This window comes from Lissotriton vulgaris, chromosome 8 (genome assembly GCF_964263255.1).
Source record: "Lissotriton vulgaris chromosome 8, aLisVul1.2, whole genome shotgun sequence".
Classification (NCBI taxonomy): domain Eukaryota; kingdom Metazoa; phylum Chordata; class Amphibia; order Caudata; family Salamandridae; genus Lissotriton; species Lissotriton vulgaris.
In genome coordinates, this window is record NC_141696.1 from 286,856,608 (window position 1) to 286,875,946 (window position 19,339).

The 19,339-nt window shown below is 43.8% G+C and overlaps 1 protein-coding gene across 3 annotated transcripts in view; it reads right to left on the bottom strand.

Moving 5' to 3' along the window:
• Positions 1 to 19,339, bottom strand: part of LOC147696974 (multidrug resistance-associated protein 1-like) — a 547,338-nt gene that overhangs the window by 211,377 nt on the left and 316,622 nt on the right. For all 3 annotated transcript variants that reach the window (XR_015299277.1, XM_086934056.1, XM_086934058.1), the window contains one exon: positions 5,609 to 5,675. Coding sequence is in view for 2 of the 3 variants with exons in the window: in XM_086934056.1 (XP_086790182.1) it covers positions 5,609 to 5,675 (67 nt within the window). In the remaining variant the exon portion in view is untranslated. The remainder of the gene's footprint in view (positions 1 to 5,608; positions 5,676 to 19,339) is intronic.

Consider the following 19,339-nt stretch of genomic DNA (forward strand, 5'->3'; position numbering starts at 1 on the left):
TATAGACGGGCTGGCAAAGCGACTTCAGGCCCACTTCCAAGGGTCCAGGACTGAGGTATCTCCACTTGGGAAGTAGGACTCTCAGTAGAGGCCAGGTGCTCGGTTCAAAGTGGTTGGAGCCTTTTCTGTCCCTGAGGTTCTGATCAGGAGGCCAGCCAACTAGCCCTTGGAGTCAGTCTGGTGGTCCAGGGTTCAAGATGTATGTCCAGTCCTCTCACTCAGGCAGGAGGGCAACAGAGTAGCAGTCCTTCTTGCAGAGCAGCGCAGCAGTTCTTCTGAGTCTTCCATAGGCCCAGAGGTCCACTGAAGAGTTGGGTCCAAGGGTCCATTATTTATACCTGGTGCCCACTTTGAAATAGGTGATGGTTCTGGAGGGTTCCACCCCAGAGTTGCTTGGAATTTCCTGCCTCCCTGCGCTGGCCCCAACTTATCTGGGGACACAAAAGACTAATGTCAAATCCTCTGTGAGTGTGCTCAGACAGAGATGGCCCATCCTGCCAACAACTATTCCCCCTTTGTCCCGCTGTATGGGTAGCAAAACACAACGATCAGCTGTAAGCTACACTTAGTCATGTGACCCAGGATACAGACTGCAGGTATAAAATGATTAGAACCAGAATAGGCCAACTTTCTAAAAGTGGAATTTTCAGAATTGTGACTTAAAATCCGACCTCACCATTAAATAGGCTTTTAAATTACAATTCCTAAAACTCGACTTTCCTGCTTGTTCCCAATTGAAAGTTAGCACTTATTAAAAGTAAAAAGGTAACCCAATGCATTTCTATGAGAGATGTAGGCCTTGCAGTGCTGACAGATAATTTTAAATGGTTTTCGCTACCAGGACAAGTAAAACTTAAAAGTACATGCCCAACTTTTTAAATACACTTCACACTGCCCCTTGGGCTGTTTAGGCATTCCCTAGGGGTGACTTAGATGTATTAGAAAGGAAGATTTGGGCTTGGCAAAAGGTTTATTTTGCCAGGTCGAATTGGTAGTTTAAAGCTGCACACATGATGCACTGTCAGGTGTAATACATGTGTTAAAGGCTACTTAGTAATGCATTCCCACTAGTAACATTTACTTTACTGGCCCAGGGTACATGTAGTACCACTTTACTAGTGACTTACAAGTACATTAATCATGCCAATTGGTTGTAAACCAATATACAACACAAGTACCTTAGCACTGATTAGCAGAGGTAAAGTGCACAAAGTCCTAACACCAGCAAAAATGAGGTCAGCAAAATAGCAAAATAACAAAAACAGCTGGATAGAAGGCAAATAGTTGGGGGGAAACCACACCAAGGATTACAGGTCCAAAACGATGTTCACAAGATTGTGAGACAGGGAAATCTTCAAACTTTGACATTCATCATTAAACGGTGCATTCCTGCTACACCCTTGTGAAACAGTACTGGACATCTAAAGTTTGCTTAAACGCTGCCTTGTAGAATAGGTTCATTAACAATGGTACTTGGGTATTTCAGTAGAGATGTGTACAACGTTCTATAGGCACCATTCTTAGGACCTTCATTACACAGAGCCCTAGGTGCAGCATAATATTTCTGAGTATCACAGATGGTAAAGTACAATGAAAGGCTGTTTTTTGTTATAGGTTTCATAGCTGAGATCAGAAATAAAGATTGAGGTTTTAATAGGCTAATCTGTTTGTTGCATGACTGAATCTACCCAGCCTCCAAGGCTTTGTGTACTGAATAAAGTGCTTGAAGGTGTCAATACGAAGGCAATGGATGTATCATTTTGCCACATTGCAGATATGTCAATATAGAGCGACCGAGATCAGCATGTGATGGTAAACGGTGAGAGTTCGACTCGAGTCATATCTGAAACTTATCCAGTTACGCTTTAGAACTGATTAACATGTAGAATGTGAAAAAAAGGCTTCAATAAGGAATCCAGTCAGATCTTAAATCTTCTGATGTGATGTTGAAGCCTATGGCAGGGAGTGCTGTTAGGCTAAGCACTACCAACACACTTCTGCCTTACAAACAGCAGATGATATCTTCTTGATAGAGGAATCCCAATGGTCATTTGTGAAATCACTGTTCTAATGAGGTTTGCTACATGTGTCACAAACAACATTGTTAAGTATTGCATGGATTGGTCAAAGGAGTGTTTTTTTCTGGAGGGAATTTACTCACCTCATAAAGGCACACATCTGGAGTCTGCATGGAGCCCTTTAGATTCACCTGGAACCCAAATATTTTCAGGATATTGAGGCACTACAGTCCTAATCTGCTGCCAATGGCTATACATTAATAAATGAAATATGGATTCCTCTCTTAACGCAAAAGGATAGGGAAAAATCATCACAATCTTTAAGCTGATGATGCTGAACTTCATTACTGATATTGTCAAGCCGTAGCCAGTATCCATAAATCCAGGATGACAGAATGACATTGAGGATCAGATCTCAGACAGTCATGTTTAATTGAAATCTGTAATATGGCTTGCAGATAATGACTGTGAGAAAAGTTCACCTTGTTACTTTAATTTGATAAGGAGGATTCTATATTTCATTATCTCTTGCATCAGTTTGCATTAAGCCCATGCTCATTTATCTCCTAATAGCTTGCGCTGAGTGCAGACAGGACCAGGTAACAGTGCACTGATACATTAGTGAGGCATAGCACATTAACTCCCAGCAGCTACGAAACCTGCAAAAACAGATTAAGTAGGTTTTATGCGGGCAGGGGAATACTGAAGGTACTGCACTAGTCTTCATCCTAACACAACAAAGTCCTCAAGCCGAGCGATTTGCATTTCTATTTACATGAAAGCAAATCCTGAGCACATAATGTGTGTAGTTGAGTCATAGTGTTTTCAAAGTCACACATCCCAGCACATGTGGTTGCAATCCAAAGCCACTCAGCAAGTTTTGAACATTTTATGACCATTTCCGATTTACAACTTTGAATATGTATTTGTGGAAACAATGGAGGCATTGAGGGTATTGGTAACTATTTCACCTGGTGATATTATCCCTAATCCAGTATACAAATCGGAACATTTCCTTTAAAACTGCAGACATTCTGAATTAGCCATCTAAATACAATGCCGTCCTTTAACTTGGCAAATCATGCACTTAACAGTAATCATGAGTGTTTCCCCAAGGCAAACACCATGGCGGGTGCATATCAGGCCATGCCTTCAGTAGCTAAGCATATTTGTGATGATATCTGTTTCACCTTTTGTAGCCGAGGTGTAGGTCTTATAAGGGTAACTGTATAGAGCGGCAGGAACATATGGATTTGGGTAGTACATGAAAATTTAAAATTGCACATATATTTCTGCACACTTGGGAGCCACTGATTAAAAACATATTTAAAAGTGGCAAATCATGTAATATTTGGTGGTTATCAGATCAGTTTACAAGGTGGAGGGAGCTTCCAGAGAGAGACAGCTTCAGAGTTTTTTCCTTACTGAATCCTGGGTTTCTAAGTGTAAGGTCTCACTTAGGTGTCTATTAATCGCAGCTGCATGATATAGTTTTACTATGGGTATCGCCACATGATGTGTCTCTGAGCTGGGAATTACACTTTTAATTTGACCCCCAGTCTCAAAATATCAATAGTCTGAGAAAGTCAGAACTTGGCAAAAACATAGTATATGAATATCATTTTGAGATGGCTAAGTCTTTGAAAAATAGCTTTGATTTGCAATCAGTTGACTTGGCCAATAGGAGAAGGGCACCTTGATAATGAAGTAAAACATTCCATACTTTTTCTAGGTGGTAGAAATACCAATGAATGTGCCATTCTTAATCTGAAAATCAGCCACAAACAATCACACCAAGCTAAAATTTGGAAATACCCCGAAAAAAGATTTTATAGAAGAAAGAAACTTGCGTTAATTTACAAATCCCCTTTCAATGAAGTGAGGGGAATTTCAGGATAGAAATAAATATGAATCATTTTTAAGGAGGGATATTTCGCTGAAAAAATGGACAGTTGTTATATATGATAGTCACAAACACAGTCATCTAATTTGGACCATGTCTCAATTGTTTTGGAGGAATCAGGATTTAGGTCACAGATCCCAACAAGGTCGACGGGATAAACACTTGTCCCATAAAATGGTATACATTCAGTATCAAAATGTAACTCTCGATTTTAAAGATAAAATACTCACAATGAATGATATGTCAATGAAGGTCGTTTGGCAACTAAAAATCTCCAGCTACAGGAAAACTGAATTAACCTAGCCCTTTTGGGAAAATGCGCTGTAATAGGGCTGCAAGTCAAATAGAGGGTTTTTACTCAGCATGGAATCCCTACATCCCAACACTGGCACAACTAGTGACCCTTAACAATGCAACACTCTTTAATGGCCATGACCAGCATAATGTGTAATTCTCAAAGGGTTAGTTTAAGCACAGATAGCTTTTTAGCTGTGATCCGTGTATACGTTTACCTATGGCAATGTTAATCGAGTCTGTTTCTAACATTACCTGTGAACAGTGACACCAGCACAGAAACACATGGTTTCAGCCATGAGGAAGTCCTTATTGAATTGTCATCATAGGGCTGAAGTAACCATGCCAAGACTGTTAGACTGCATCACTGAATATTTGTATTTGTGTAAAAAATTTTGAGTTGTTTCCAAAGAATATGCTCCACTGATTAATTAATGACTATTATGTGCGCACTTCATGGAGACAACAGTCGGTGCCCCAGATTCGCCATATTTTATATAATGCTGTCACCTTCTTTTCAAACAGTACATCTGAAATATTAACACATGTCCTACTGTTTGAAAATAAGACAAATTGTCGACAGGCCATCTGTTATGTTCATGTTACACAAAAGAAAGCCACTTTTGAAGGATCCACTTCTGTAACTGTGCAGTTTGATATTTGCAACCAGTATGCTTTAAAGAATGCCTCTGTAGGGATGACAGGTTTTTCTGTATATGGCTTTGAAGAATACCCCCATAGGATCACCCTTCTTTCTATAGATGGCCAGTATAACCAGGGACGGCTCCTCCATTTGAGTGGAGGAGAGTCGCCGCACTTAAAAATCCCCAGAGATGAATAAGAAATGGTAATTAGTTACCATTTTATTTTTCATCCCCCGACCAGAGCTGAGCGTCAGGATGGGGGCTGGGCCACTGCTGAATAACAGAAGTATGTCACTCAGCAGGGAGGATGGTGAGCTGGTATGGCACTGTTTAAAGTGTGCGTGTCTTTTTGGCCGGCCGTCTTGAAACGGCCTGCGACACATGCGCACTCAAGTCTTGACTTGTCTTAAGACAGCTAGGTTAGAGCAAGTCAAAGCCTCCAGAGTGCTGTGACGTGCCGAGTGAGGCCGCTCCCACCAATCCTAGGGCTGCTCTCATGCTGGTGAGAGCAGCCCTAGGATTGACCAAGGGAGTCGCTGCTTCCAGTTCCTGTGTCAAAAGAAGAGGTCCGGAGTGATTACGTCACCGAGTCCAGGAAAGTTTTTTTAATATATATTATTTTAATAAGGCGCGTGCTACTTACCTCCCCTCCCCATAGATGCCAACTACCACTGATAAAGGCATCATGGACCCTATAATCCACAGTGCACCACACATTGAGATGTAATGGGAGAAAAGTATTTGCTTACTCTTTTATCACAGGGGACCCAATGCAATCCCAGCGGAAAGATGCACCAGCAAATCCTATGGCATGACCTATCGGAAAAATAAAAAAGGTGAATTACCGTAAGCATTTTTTTTAAACTTTGATATCAAAACAGTCCCTACATGTATATTTCTCTCCGTATGAAAATTGTACACCGGATCTTATCTTATTAAGGCTCACCGTTCCCAGAGTTCTTGCCAGGTGGACAAGACATGTTGCCAACTGAACTGGACTTAAGCATTTGCAGTTCTGAACTGTCTTTCTTTTGGTGGAACACGGTGAAGAGGACTGTGTTTGTTAACTTTTTAAGAAACACCTGAACACTCAGCATTCAATATGAAGAACTGAAGCACCAATTTAGTAATCCGATTGCTTCATCTTTTCTTCCCAGACCTCTACTCTTGATAATAAAGATTTTAGTGTCATTTTCAAAGAATCCGCTGATAAGAATGCATATGGAAGTTGGTGTAAATAGGATATACCATCTACAAGGCAAATACGACCTTCACTTACTAATAGCAAGCACTAGACCCGAAAGTATATGCATTTTACATCATCTACAGCCATGTTAAAAATTCACCAGCACACTTTTACATGCTATGCATGAGCTAATACATTACATACCACACAAGGAATTTGTGTAGGCTAAAGAAACATTTGCCTCTGAAATATACAGGTTTCCTCTGTAAAATATTGACAATTCTCCAGTCGAGCTGCTGTGCGCTTAAAAAAACTTAAATATTAACAGTGAGCCAACCAAAGAAACAAAGAAGCATTGACACTGCTATTAGGTTTGGCTTATGAATGAAAGGGCCTTTTGTGTCACTGACAGGTGTCGACTCAATATGTCATCAAACGCTCTGTTACTCTTTTTTTTTGCACTCTTGCATCCATTCAACCACCCAATGACTCATACTCCCATTCACCCTCTTACACAACGACAGAAACTCAATAACATATTCAAGATAAATTAAAAGAATAAGAGTATTAAAAAAGAAAACATGCTGCCTTCTAAACATTGTGGATAAAAGTTTGCAATAATAAAATTAAACACAGCAGCTAGCGTTTGTCCTGCAGAGGTGTTGTTATTAGTCCCTCATTAGTTTAAAGTTCATACACTGTGACCACATTTATTGTTGCCATTTTGGAATGGTAAACAAATGACAACAGCTTTCCATAATGATCCCCTGGTTGAGAGGAAGTGGCCATGTGGAATGAGGTGCACTGCAGATGAAATGAGGGATAAGCAAGCAACCCGTTAGTGCTGCCTGAAGAGCCTGAAGAGCTGTAGTATCCTCTTAAGAGACATTAAAATAAAAGACGAGAAGCAAGAAAGGAAAAGGGAACTATAAAAGTTGAAAGCTAAAAACGAAAGGACTGGCAAACCAGCCATGATACTGAAGTGCACTCATTTTCAAGTGGATGTACACATGACCAGAAAATGCCATCATTCACAGGGTAAAAGAGCCAATGACAGATGCAGACTGAAGCATTACTCTGTGCAGTTCACTTTTATGGATTGAAGCAAAGTGTAAATGAGACTCAGAAAGACTAACAGAACAGAGTGGGCCAAAAGGCCCTTTATATGTGTGTATTTGGCCCACCCACACAAGTGAGGGAGCATTTTTATGGGGGGACCCGGGGAACGCTGTGTGGTAGGAAGTGTGTGCTGTCCCAGTGATCCTACAACTTTCCCACCCACAAATGTGATGAAAATGTGTCTTTCTAGCTAAATTAGAGTTTTGCAGGGGACTCTGGGTAAGAAAACGTTGGGGGATCCACATAAGTCACACCTCCCTGGACTCTCCCGGGTGTCTAGTTTTCAGAAATATTTGGGTTTGGTTAGGTTTCCCTAGATGGCTGCCGAGCCCGGGCCAAAATCGCAGGTGCCCCATTGCAAAACCAGGCGACCTCTGAGGTAGTGGTGGCCTTTCCCCCCGAATACTCGGTCTCAAGGCGGGACAGGGTGGGCAAAAGGGGTGGGGGCTTAGCAATAGCAGCCAGACACCCTCTTAAGATCAAGGTACTTGAATCATTGTCTTGTCCCATACTTGAAATTATGATCGTGAATATACAGCTGTCCGGTTCAGACAATTGGCGGATTGCATTAGCATATAGACCCCCGGGGACGAAAACAGGTTTTGTTAATAAACTGTTAGAAACAATAGTTACCCACGCACTGACCACAGAAAACTTTATTTTACTAGGCGATTTTAATTACCATGCAGAGCTTTCCGCTGATCCTGAGATAAATCATCTAATTAGGACGATGGACAGCCTTGGTCTGTCTCAGCGAGTTAGCGGCCCCACCCATGAGGCGGGCCACACTCTTGATTTAATTTTTACGAGCTCTTGTACACTAAGTATGGCCGCCCCCCTACCTATGATTTGGACGGATCACTACCTTTTAAAGTTTAACCTCCCTGGTAAAATTCCGACCACCTCTGTGAATGGTTCAAGAGTGCGGATCCGCCCATGGAGGAAACTTACCCCAGAAGTATTTTTGGCTCATTTTTAGTACCAAAATAATTTGTTCCTCTCGCTAGAGCAAAGGGTAGACAACCTGGAGTTTTCCATTTTACAAACCCTAGACCAGGTAATTCCGGAAACCACTGTTAAAACCAAATCGGTGGCCTCTCCGTGGTTTACCGATAATCTTAAGAAAGCTAAATTGGCTTGCAGAGCGACAGAGCGAATTTGGCGTAAAACTAAAACCATGGAGGACAGAGCTAAATATAAGATTCTCCACTCAGATTATATGAAAAAAATAAAACTGGCTAAGAAGGAGTACTTAACACAGCGGATAAATACCTCAGCTAATTCAAGTAGAGAATTATACAAAATATTAAAGGAATTTACATCTCCTCGGGCGGAACTATCAGTGTTCAGCCCGTCCCAAAGTTGGGTCGAGTCAATGGCAGACTTCTTTGAGGAAAATATTAACTTGATATATGCGGCTTTTCCCTCCTCTGATCTGGACCAATCAATCCCAGAAGTTTATTTGGCGATGCCGCAATCCGAGTCGACCAACAGTCAAGGCACTCACTTGACAAAATTCATGCCGATCACGGTCAAGGAGACTCTCGAAGGCCTTAGTAGAATAAAGTCTGGCTCCCCGACGGACCCTTTCCCGCCACGACTATGTACAAAAATTATGCCCTTGTTAGCCGAACCTCTTACAGCCATCTTTAATGCCTCCTTGGAGCAAGCTGTAGTTCCATCTAAGTGGAAGCAGGCTCAAGTAAAGCCTATTCTGAAGAAGCCATCTGACGCTCCAGCTATACCTTCTCACTATCGGCCTATATCGCTGCTGCCTTTCTTTGGGAAGGTGTTAGAACTTCTCGTGAATAATCGACTGACAGCCTTCATAGAAGCCAGTGGAGCCCTTGATCCCTCCCAGTCTGGCTTCCGGGCTGCACACAGTACTGAGACCGCTGTGGTGGAGATTGTGGATAATATCAGACTCACGGTGGATAGGGGCGACTCAGCTATACTCATCCTCCTTGATCTCTCCGCGGCATTTGACACCATCTCCCACGGCATTTTGATACACCGGCTGTGGGAGATTGGTGTCCGTGGAGAGGCACTGGGCTGGATTGAGGACTACCTCACTGGTCGTCTCAGCACCGTTCGAGTCGACTCCATGGCAGCCCGGAGCCGCCCAGCAACGATAGGCGTGCCTCAAGGCTCGATCTTGAGCCCGCTGCTTTTTAATCTGTATCTGAGACCCTTAGCCAAAATAATTAAATCTTACGGCTTTGGAACGGTGTCATATGCGGATGATACGCAGCTGCTGATCACATGCGGAGCCGACCCTGCTGACACCTGCCTGCGCTTTAAGAAGTGCATGGTTGAGATCAGTAGCTGGATACGATCGAACAAACTCCAACTTAATGCGGGCAAGACCGAAATCATTCTGTTTGGTAAAGCTGACAGATTCTGGTCAACATAATGGTGGCCTTCCGAGCTGGGGACCTGTCCTACCCCTAAGCCTGTAGTCCGGAATCTGGGAATTATCTTGGACAGTGCTCTTTCCTTGAAAAATCATATAGCCAAGGTGACGGGCACCTGCTATGGTATAATGCGTGGATTAAGAAAGATCTTTAGATGGCTTCCGCTTGAAGCCAGAAAGCCGTTGGTTCAGGGCCTGATCATCAGCCATCTCGATTATGGCAATGCCATGTACCACAGCTTGAATGAGGAACAGCTATCAAAATTACAAACTCTGCAGAACACGGCGGCAAGATTGGTGCTGGACCTTCCACCCAGAACAGCGTCAGCCCCATGCCTGAAAAATCTACATTGGCTGCCCATACGGCAAAGAAGTCAATTTAAGATCTTATGCTTAACCCATAATGCACTGAATAAAAAGGGGCCTAGGTATCTTAAAAAAAAAACTAAACAGGTACGCTCCCAAGCGGGTCTTAAGATCTAGCCTCAAGTCTCTTCTAGTGCAACTTCGGGTGCGAACTTCTAGGCATGGGCAACGCTCCTTTTCATTCCTTGCACCTGTCCATTGGAATAAGCTGCCTCCCCACCTTCTCTCCATTGAGGAGTATCAGCAATTCCGTAAAGCCTTGAAAACTTGGCTCTTTCCCTAGCTTGTAACCTGCTCCCTCTGGTTTGACGCCCTCTCAGTGTTTTTCTCCCCCCTGCTTCTTATGCTGCAAGCGCCTTGAGACCTCACGGTGAAAATGGCGCTATACAAAAACTTTTGACATTGACATTGACATTTTGTGATAGATAAATTTGATGACTCCATAATATGTTTTGGGCCCTTTCCCGTCGCAGGCACTTGGCCCACCCACACAAGTGAAGTAGCATTTTTATCAGGAGACCTGAGGGAATGCTGGGTGGTAGGAACTTTGTGACGGCCCTGTATTCCTACAACTTTCCCATCCACAAATGTGCGGAAAATGTGACTTTTTAGCTAAATTTGAGGTTTGCAGGAGATACTGGGCAAGAAATATTGAGGTATCCACATAAGACACACTTCCCTGGACTTCCCCGGGTGTCTGTTTTCAGAAATGTCTGGGTATGTTAAGTTTCCCTAGATGGCTGCCGAGACGAAGACCAAAAACAAAGGAGCCCACTTGCAAAACCAGGTTGTTTTGTGAGAGATCATTTTGATTCCTTCACAATACGTTGTGGGCTCTTCCCTGTCGCTGGCACTCGGCCCACCCACAGATGTGAGGTACCATTTGTATTGAGAGTCCTAGGGGTTTGCTGGATGGTAGGAAATTTGTGGCTGCCTGCAGATTCCAGGACTTTTCCACACAGAAATGCAAGGAAAATGTGTTTTGTTTGAGGTTTACAGTGGATTCTGGGTAAACAAAACGTGGACAGAGACATGAAAGTCACCCCACCCTCGACTTCCCTGGGTGTTCAGTTTTCATAAATGTGCTGGTTTGGTAGGTTTCCCTAGGTGCCAGCGGAGCTGGGATCCAAAATCCACAGCTACCCAAATTTATTTTTAAACAACAGCGTTTTTCAGTTGAAAAATGTGATGTGTCTACGTTGCGTTTGGCACTCTTTTGTGTTGTGTGCACTTTGCCTACCTGCACAAGTGAGGCACAGCTTTTCTCAAGAGAGTTGGGGGAATTTTTGGTTGTAGGAAATTGGCAACTGCCTGCAGATTTCAGGACCTTTCCTCACAGAAATGAAAGGAAAATTTATTTTTTAAGCAACTTTTGAGCTTTTCACAGGATTCTGAGTAGAAAATACCTGGTTAGAGCCACACAAGTCACCCCACCCTGGACTCCTCCGGGTATCTAGTTTTCAAAAATGTGCTTGTTTGATATTGTTCCCAAGGTACCAGCTGAGCGGATGCCCAAAATCCATAGCTAGCCACCTTGTAAAAAAACCATGCATTCCTCTGGGTGAAATATGATGAGATGTCTCCAAGGTCAGGTTTTGGGGTGTTTTGTGTCACAGCCACACGACCCAGCCACACAAGTAGGGTACTATTTTTCTCGGGAAACATGTTTAATACAGAATAGTAGAATATTGATTATTAACAATTGAATATCTCTATGTTTGAGCATTTCAAATATAAGTAAGTGTGCAACACAAAAAACACTTTACAAAATGCACCCTGAAACACATGCAAGTAAGGGTACCCATAAATTCAAAGCTGTACAAACAATCACTGCTCCAAAACTTAGTATCTGGTGTATATTTCAACAATGTAGAGTTGGCATTCATACTCTTTTTCCATTCTCTATTTTACCATATGAATTGCTGTATAGTCTGTAGACAATGAAATACCATCGAAAGGTGCAGCTTGGTTGTTGGCTCTGGGTACCTCTGGCTGTTTTAGAACCTACAAGTCCTATGTATTCCAGTAACCAGAAGGGTCCAGTGGACATAACAGTACATTGTTTTAAAAAATCTGCCATGGTAAGAAGTTACAGATGAAAACATAACTAGGGTGGTCGACCTTGAATCTAGGGAACTGGGTTAAAGTCTCTGCAATGACGCTAAACATCCTGTGATTCTGGGCAAATCACTTAATCTCCCGTGCCTAACAAAAATGAGTGTCCTCATGTAACGCAACTGGTACTATGAAAAGCTCTCTGATACCCAAATCTGGGTCAATCTTGTGCTAAATGAAAAACTCAGTAAAAATAAATAAATAGGCACAGATGGCTGTCTTTTTTTCAACATAATTTAAATATTTTTTCATTTAAACTTTATCTAGAAAAACATTTAAGCAGCCACACAAATGACCCCTTGCTGAATTCAGATTTTCAGCTAGTTTTCAGAAATGTATAGCTTTCCTGGATTCCTCATGGGTTTAACATCAGTTTCTACCACAAACTGGAAGGAGGTTGAAAGCACAACAAATAGGAACAAGCATTTGCAATGCAACAGGTCTCGCAGTTACGCGAGTTTAAGCTATTGGCATTGTAAATGACAATGCCTTTTATTTATGTTTTTAAAACAAAAACAAAAATAAAAGGCATTGTTATTTACAATGTCAAGAGCTTAAACTTGCCTAAATGTGAGACCTATTGCATTGCAAATGCTTGCATTTCCAGAGTGCCTGAATATGATTGGCTGTAGTTGATAACAGGATTAACGAGAAAGTACAGAGGTATAGCTAGGATAGTTATTTTTTTTATCCCTAAAAATGAAAACGGAATAATAAAATCGCATTTGTGAATCCAGCTTCCCAAGTTGATCGCAAGATTAAGCAGAATCGCGCTAAAATGTGGTGGGAAATAATTTCTAAACAGATTGCAAAGGCATTTATGTTATCGCACAGACGCACAAAACGGCCTTTGTTTTTACGTAGAGGTAGAAGTCGGGTAATGGAGACAGTGACACATTTTTGAGACTGTACATATTAAAAATTGTATTGTGGTGCAACATGTATACTTGAGACCTTGAAGCAGAATATTGTCACATATGTGAGAAAAAGATAAAACAGAGAATCATAGATGTATTTACCTGCTTAGGAGCTTGCTCATTTAAAATGTGTTTCCTGGCTGAAGCACAGAGCGACTCCATTCTGATTTTTATTGATGAAATCTTTTTTTTTGCTGTAATGAAAGGACATAGAGGCGGAGAGGCAGAGGTCTAGGACAAAAAACAGGGGCAGAGCATGAGCGAAAAAGATGGGCAGAAATAGGCGACAGGGCAGAGAGCAGTGGAGAGCTAGGACTGCAAGAGAGAAAGGACAGGACACAGCTACTCCCACCAGTGATGTGTGTGGCGGCTACCGCCGTTATTATAGAACAAGAATACAGCGAGGTCCGGGGCTCCAGTAAGAGGCCACCATCCCTGCACCCCCCTACCCTCTGGAGCACGTATGAGAGGACTGCAATCTGTAGTAGCCCTGAGTGCGTCCTGTAAACACATTCCGAACACATCTCCCCAGACTGGTGCCAGCACACATTACACACCGCTGTAACACCCTAGCTGCTCCATTATGCAATCTTACGGGGGGAGAGGCAGCTGCAGAGCATGAGACGTGAACACTGACTGTTGTTGAAAGAAAGAAGAGAAAACGAAAGAGAGGGATGCCCGGTTAACACGATTAAGTTCACAGCCCTTGGTTTGAACACACTTCTCAGATTTTAACACACATTTCCCTGTGCCAAAGCCTGCTAGATATTTAAAGAGGAAAGTGAATTGTAAGCCCTTCAACGTTCACCATGTGAATCCAGTAAATATAAGATGCAGTGCTACACTTGTCTGGTGTAGAGAAGCTAGTCACGTCACCTCACACTCGAGTGCACGGCACATACAACAATATAAGTTGCGACCTCTTACCGGACCCTTGCCTTTAAAAGTGGTAAGTTAGAAAAGAAAGCCTGGACACATTAATTATACTATGCCCGGCGTACAGAGTTGCTCAATACAGACCTATTCGCCACGCTCTGATAGTGGAAAGAAGTTACAATGTTACCATTGCTGAAGGGTACAGCACATCTATCCATCTAATAAGTAGCGTCCTCCACGGCACTCACCTGCAAAAGCTGTCAGTCGTAAGAGAAATCAAAAAGCTCCTGGTACCGCAGTTTACGTGCTACTAAATATGCTAATGCTGCTGGAAAGTGCCGTTGGCCTCATTTAGTAATAGCGACATGTTACACAGCACCAGAGGCGCCTGAGTGAGATGGCGACAGGAGGACGCAGCACCGCCTGGGGTCTGTAAATGAGACTGCCGCAATAATTAACAAGGGAAAAGACGAGTCCCGGGTCCCAGGAGGGGGCCCAAGGAAAGAGGCAGCCGGAGCGAGCAGCAACCCCGCAGACCGCCGCAAGAGGAGTCCTGTAAGGAGAGCTGGTGTGGAGGGGGCGCGAGGCACATTGTCGGTGCCTGCCCCTCTGTGCTGGGTAAGAGAAGTCCCCTAGTAGCCCGGTGAGTGGGGCTGAGTTTTAAAATACTTGGGGGCATTATTGGCTTACCGAGCCCCGTGTGGCTCCAACGTCTGACATGTGTTTACAGAGCCTAGGTGGCTCCAGCGATCGGCGCAAGACGCCGTGAGCATGCACATGGGCTGTTCGGGCGCCCTCACTCAAGAAAGTGAAAGCGTGGGGGAGCGCGAGAAGAGACGCTGCTAACGCCGCTGTACACGTTCGCAGCTCATGTCTGCAAGAGCGCGTGCACCCATCCTGTCCTGCATCGCTGAGCTAGGCGGCAACAATAGATCTTGCTTACGCTTGCAGCGCATGCGCTGCATCGCTAGGCGAGACCTAAAAATGGGCTATATCCCAGGAAAATGACAAAACTGTGTTAACATTTTTTTTTTCTAATTCATGTCTACCTGTTTCATTGATGCCATTTGTATGAAAAAAACAGGCACTTTCTTCTGCAGCACTTTTCCCCCATTTTTTGCAAAAACCTTAAACCTCAGCTATTTTTTGGCTAATTACTCAGTACCTTCCAGGGGAATCCACACACTTTGGGTATCTTTAGACTCCCCAGGATGTTGGAAAAAATTATGCAATTGGCTCAGATACCTTATGTGGAAGAAACGTTATGGAGCCCTAGGGGGAACTACCCCAAATAGACAAAAAGGGGCTCAACACGGAGGTGGGGAGGAAGGCCCAGTAGCTAAGGGGTCAACATGGCTTAAACCAGGATTCTCGCAGTGCAAGTCTTCTGTACTCAGAAGACTTGCAGTTTTGATGTTGGTGTAACCGACATCAAAACCCCTGGCTATGAAGGTAATATATGAAATGTCATGTAACACAAAATCTATCTGAAGGCTTTAATTCAGAGTAATAACAATCCACCCTTAAAGGCCATTAAGTTAACATAAGCTTTTCACAATCAATGTCAGGCCTACTGCTTGTGTCAAAACTTTTAATAATAAACAATGAGACAAATAGTCTTTATCATTGGTTTTTCACCATAACCAACTTAGGCCCGTTGAGTGTACACTTTCCACCAGGCAACTATATGGCATTCAGTGATAAATGTACAGATATACAGAAAAATTCAGTTGGCAAAGGAAAATTCAATCTCTACTAAGATAGCTTAATATGAAATATTACAGTGCATATATTCCACCTGTGCAGTTTGTTTGGGTAGATCACCAACACTACAACCCTTGCCTGCTAAAATAATCTGTGACATCTATGTAACACAGTACCTGCCTACAGGCTTTAGCACTGTGTAATAACAATCCATCCTTTTCATAAAAAGTAGGTCAGGGCTACTGGCTATGTCATAATGTTTCATAATAAACCGATCATACCCATGCTTTTTTCCAATGAACTGAAGAAGCCTTTACACTGTCATCAACACTAGGCTAGCCATGCGCACATTAACTGGGAACAGTCATGCATATAGTTATAGAATTACAACTTTGCAGAAACATACAACTTGTAAAACAATATACAACTTTTTGAACAGAACACATCACAGTGAATCTCCCAGGGTTTGTCAGAGTGAATGGCCAACATCAAAACCCATCCCTACTATGGTAATCTGGAAGATTCCATGTAGCAAAATAATTATTTGTAGGCTTTAATGTAGATTGTTAACAATCCATATCAAACATTTCCGCAAGCCAAAAAGTGCAGTATTTTTTGTGGAAGCACACAAATCCAGTATTCATGGTGACCAACATGTGTGTGAAGCCTAAGCTCCTCTCGCAGTACGTGTCTGAAAGCTCTGTTTGGCTGATCACATAAGGTCATGTGACAGCTGCACTGCAAAATCAGACCTAAAATTCCATGTAGGTTACTAAATTTCCTCTTTCTATCTACGCTGCTGCTACAGACAAACACCATAAATTATCTCGTTATCCAAGACTCTATAAAAGTATAACAATGTCATGTGAGTGCCCCTGAACGTTCAAGCTCAGGCAGCTGGATAAATAAACACAATGATCACAGATGCGTGGCGGGCCACTACTTTTTTGTGGAAGCACACTAATTCTGCGCAATCAAAACATGTACTTTGGGCTCCCAACATGTGAGTGGAGCTAAAATCCCTCTTCTGTTGATTCTCACATAATTGTCTTGCAACAGCTGCGAGGTCAAGTCAGACCAAAGTAGTATCCCAATTTTAGCTATTCTGTGAATTTCCAAAAGGGACCCTACTTAAAAGTTGCACACTTTCGGCAGGCATCAATTATTCCATGGGAAGGTCACTTGGGTGTGATGGTGAAAGATGCTTCCGACTTCCAAACCAGTAAAAACAGATTGAAATAGGTTTGTGTGTTTAGAGAGGCTTCACTTTTCCGTGTGCTGATGTTAGGGTGCTGCTGTGTCTCACAATGACCCACATATCTTGTGCTGCCTACTGTGTGTTGTTTCACTGTTAGGGCCAGCTTCTACCATCAGCCCTGGACAAGTGCTGCTGGGGGGTGCACTCAATGGCAACCTCTTTACCTCGCTGTATTCCAAGGACAGAGCGGACTGTGACCGCTGGGGACCACAAGTCCTTTGCTGGGACTCAAACTGTTACTAATCAGTGCTACGTAAGCACAAGGGAGTCCTGCTGTGCTGGGGGACGCACTGCCTATTGTGTGCTGTCTCAATGCTGGAGCCAGCTTCTACCTTCAGCCTTGGACATGTGCTGCTGGGGGCTGCACTCATTGGCACCCTCTTTACCTTGCTGTATCCCAAGGACAGAGCCACCGTGGACAGCGACTGCTGAGGACCACGAGTCCCAGAATCTTTGGCTGGGACTCCACCTGTTGGTAAATGAGCCCTAAATAAGTGCATGGGAGTCCCACTGCACTGGAAGCGTGCGGGCCACACCTGGGCATAGCATGGGCCAAGGGCATGCCCGTAAGCGCCAGGAAGAGGCAGGGCAGGGCCACCCACCTTGGGTCCTATAGGATATTAAAGTAAGCTTGTCCTGCTCTATTAAGCTTGATTGTTACCCGACTGCTCCCTGGCTGGGAGGGAACAGTATTTTAATTTCATGTCTGGCTACCAAAACGTCGGGATGCAGATCCTTATCTGCTGGCTGCAAAGTCATCCCAAATACATTGGCCATGCTGGTTTCCTCCACAATTTGGGCAAGACTCACATTGTTAACCTCGTTGTTTTCCTGTGGGGCTTTATTTAGAGTGCTATTTCCTTCACATGAATTCTCAAGCCACAGCCTTTGAAAAGCGCGAGATCTCGGCGAGTGCACCCTTAGGACCAGGCCCCCCGGACCCACGCCACACCCCCATAGTCCGGTCCAGTAGCCCGGTTGGCTACTGGCCAGAACAACTGCTTCCGGGTCACGGATGATGCACATCTGGCCGGAGCCGAGTGAATTAGGGGCGGAGCCAGGGGGGGCTATTTAGCCCCTAGGTCCACCTCTGTACTTCCTCTTTTTCCCGCTCTTGGCCAGCGGACTAGTGTAGCTGAATCGATCTCCCACCCACCCGTCCCTGAGATTAGTGGTTTTGGGGTAGGTTATGAGGGGGAATGGCGGAAAAGAGGCCACAGAACATTGATTTGCAGGGTTAACGGGAGGCCTGCTTACATACTCCTGAAGCCAGCATTGAGGGGAGAGACGGTAACCTCTCCGCAGGGAGAATGGGGACACCGGCTGGGGAGGCAAGGGCGCCAGGTCACACAATCCTCCTTGGCAGCCTGGTGGTAGAGGGGTGGGCCCCCTAAATGACAGACAAGGACCGAGGGCTGGGGGCTCACCGCTCAAGGACGGAGGTGGTTTGTGCCTTGCGTGGTTTTCAGATAGGGGATGCGAGCCAGAGGGCCCCATGGTGCTGGAGTAAGTAGTTATTGCATAACCAGTGGTTATGAACAGTTATAATACTTGTAAATATTAAAAGTATGAATATTTGAATTTTTAAATGTGAATTTTAAAAATGTCTCGTCATGTTTATGAATGTTTTGAAGGTTATTAAACATGGCCGTTTTACCCACACTCTTAGATTGGCTAGTTTTGATTGTGGGATTGCATAAGGTTGGGGCGGAGGACATGCTGGGGGGTCCGGGCTCTAATAGACTGAACCATGGGTAAAAGGAAAGCGCAATTAACTAATGTAAGGGGAAAATGCTGACAGACTACCACCATTCTATCTTGTTTGCAGTGCGTGCATTATCAGAGGAGATATCTAATGCTGAAGAACAAGTTGTGTAAACCCATCAGGCCTCAGGCCATATTGCATGTTTGCAAGATCTCGCCGCTATTCACACTGATGTGGTCACGCTGTCACAATAACAAGCTCCTGACACTAGTTAACCCCTCCTCCCATCCTGTGGCTCAGATTAATGCCACACTTATGTAGAAAAAGAGAGCGACATGCTAGTGTCAATGCCCGGATGGCTAGCGCAAGTCGCCTATTAGTTTCCATTCTGAATAATTACCAAAAAAAGAGACGGGCGCTGGGAGCAGGAATCACAAGAACAGAGTTTATTTCTCATGAGGAGAGCCAGTCATTTCAGACACGAAACAAGGTGTCATCGGGAGGTGCTCTAACAAGTGAGCTGAGGCTCCGTCTTTTATACATTGCAAAACACTTGGCATTACAAGCAGGACATTGTGAAACAAAGAAAAGATAACCCCATAATCCTCGTGTCAATCCTACCCCACATGTGTTCACAATAGGGACCCTTGACCTGCTGATAGGAGAGGGGGCAATGACGCAGCTGAATGTTCTGCTGATTATTAGGATGTGTGCGCCTGATCGTAGCCCAGGGGGTGGGGAGACCAGGATCAATAGTGGGTCCTTTGAAGGGGAGTGACTTCATACAATAAAGTGCAGTAAATGGTATCCTCTGGCTCAGG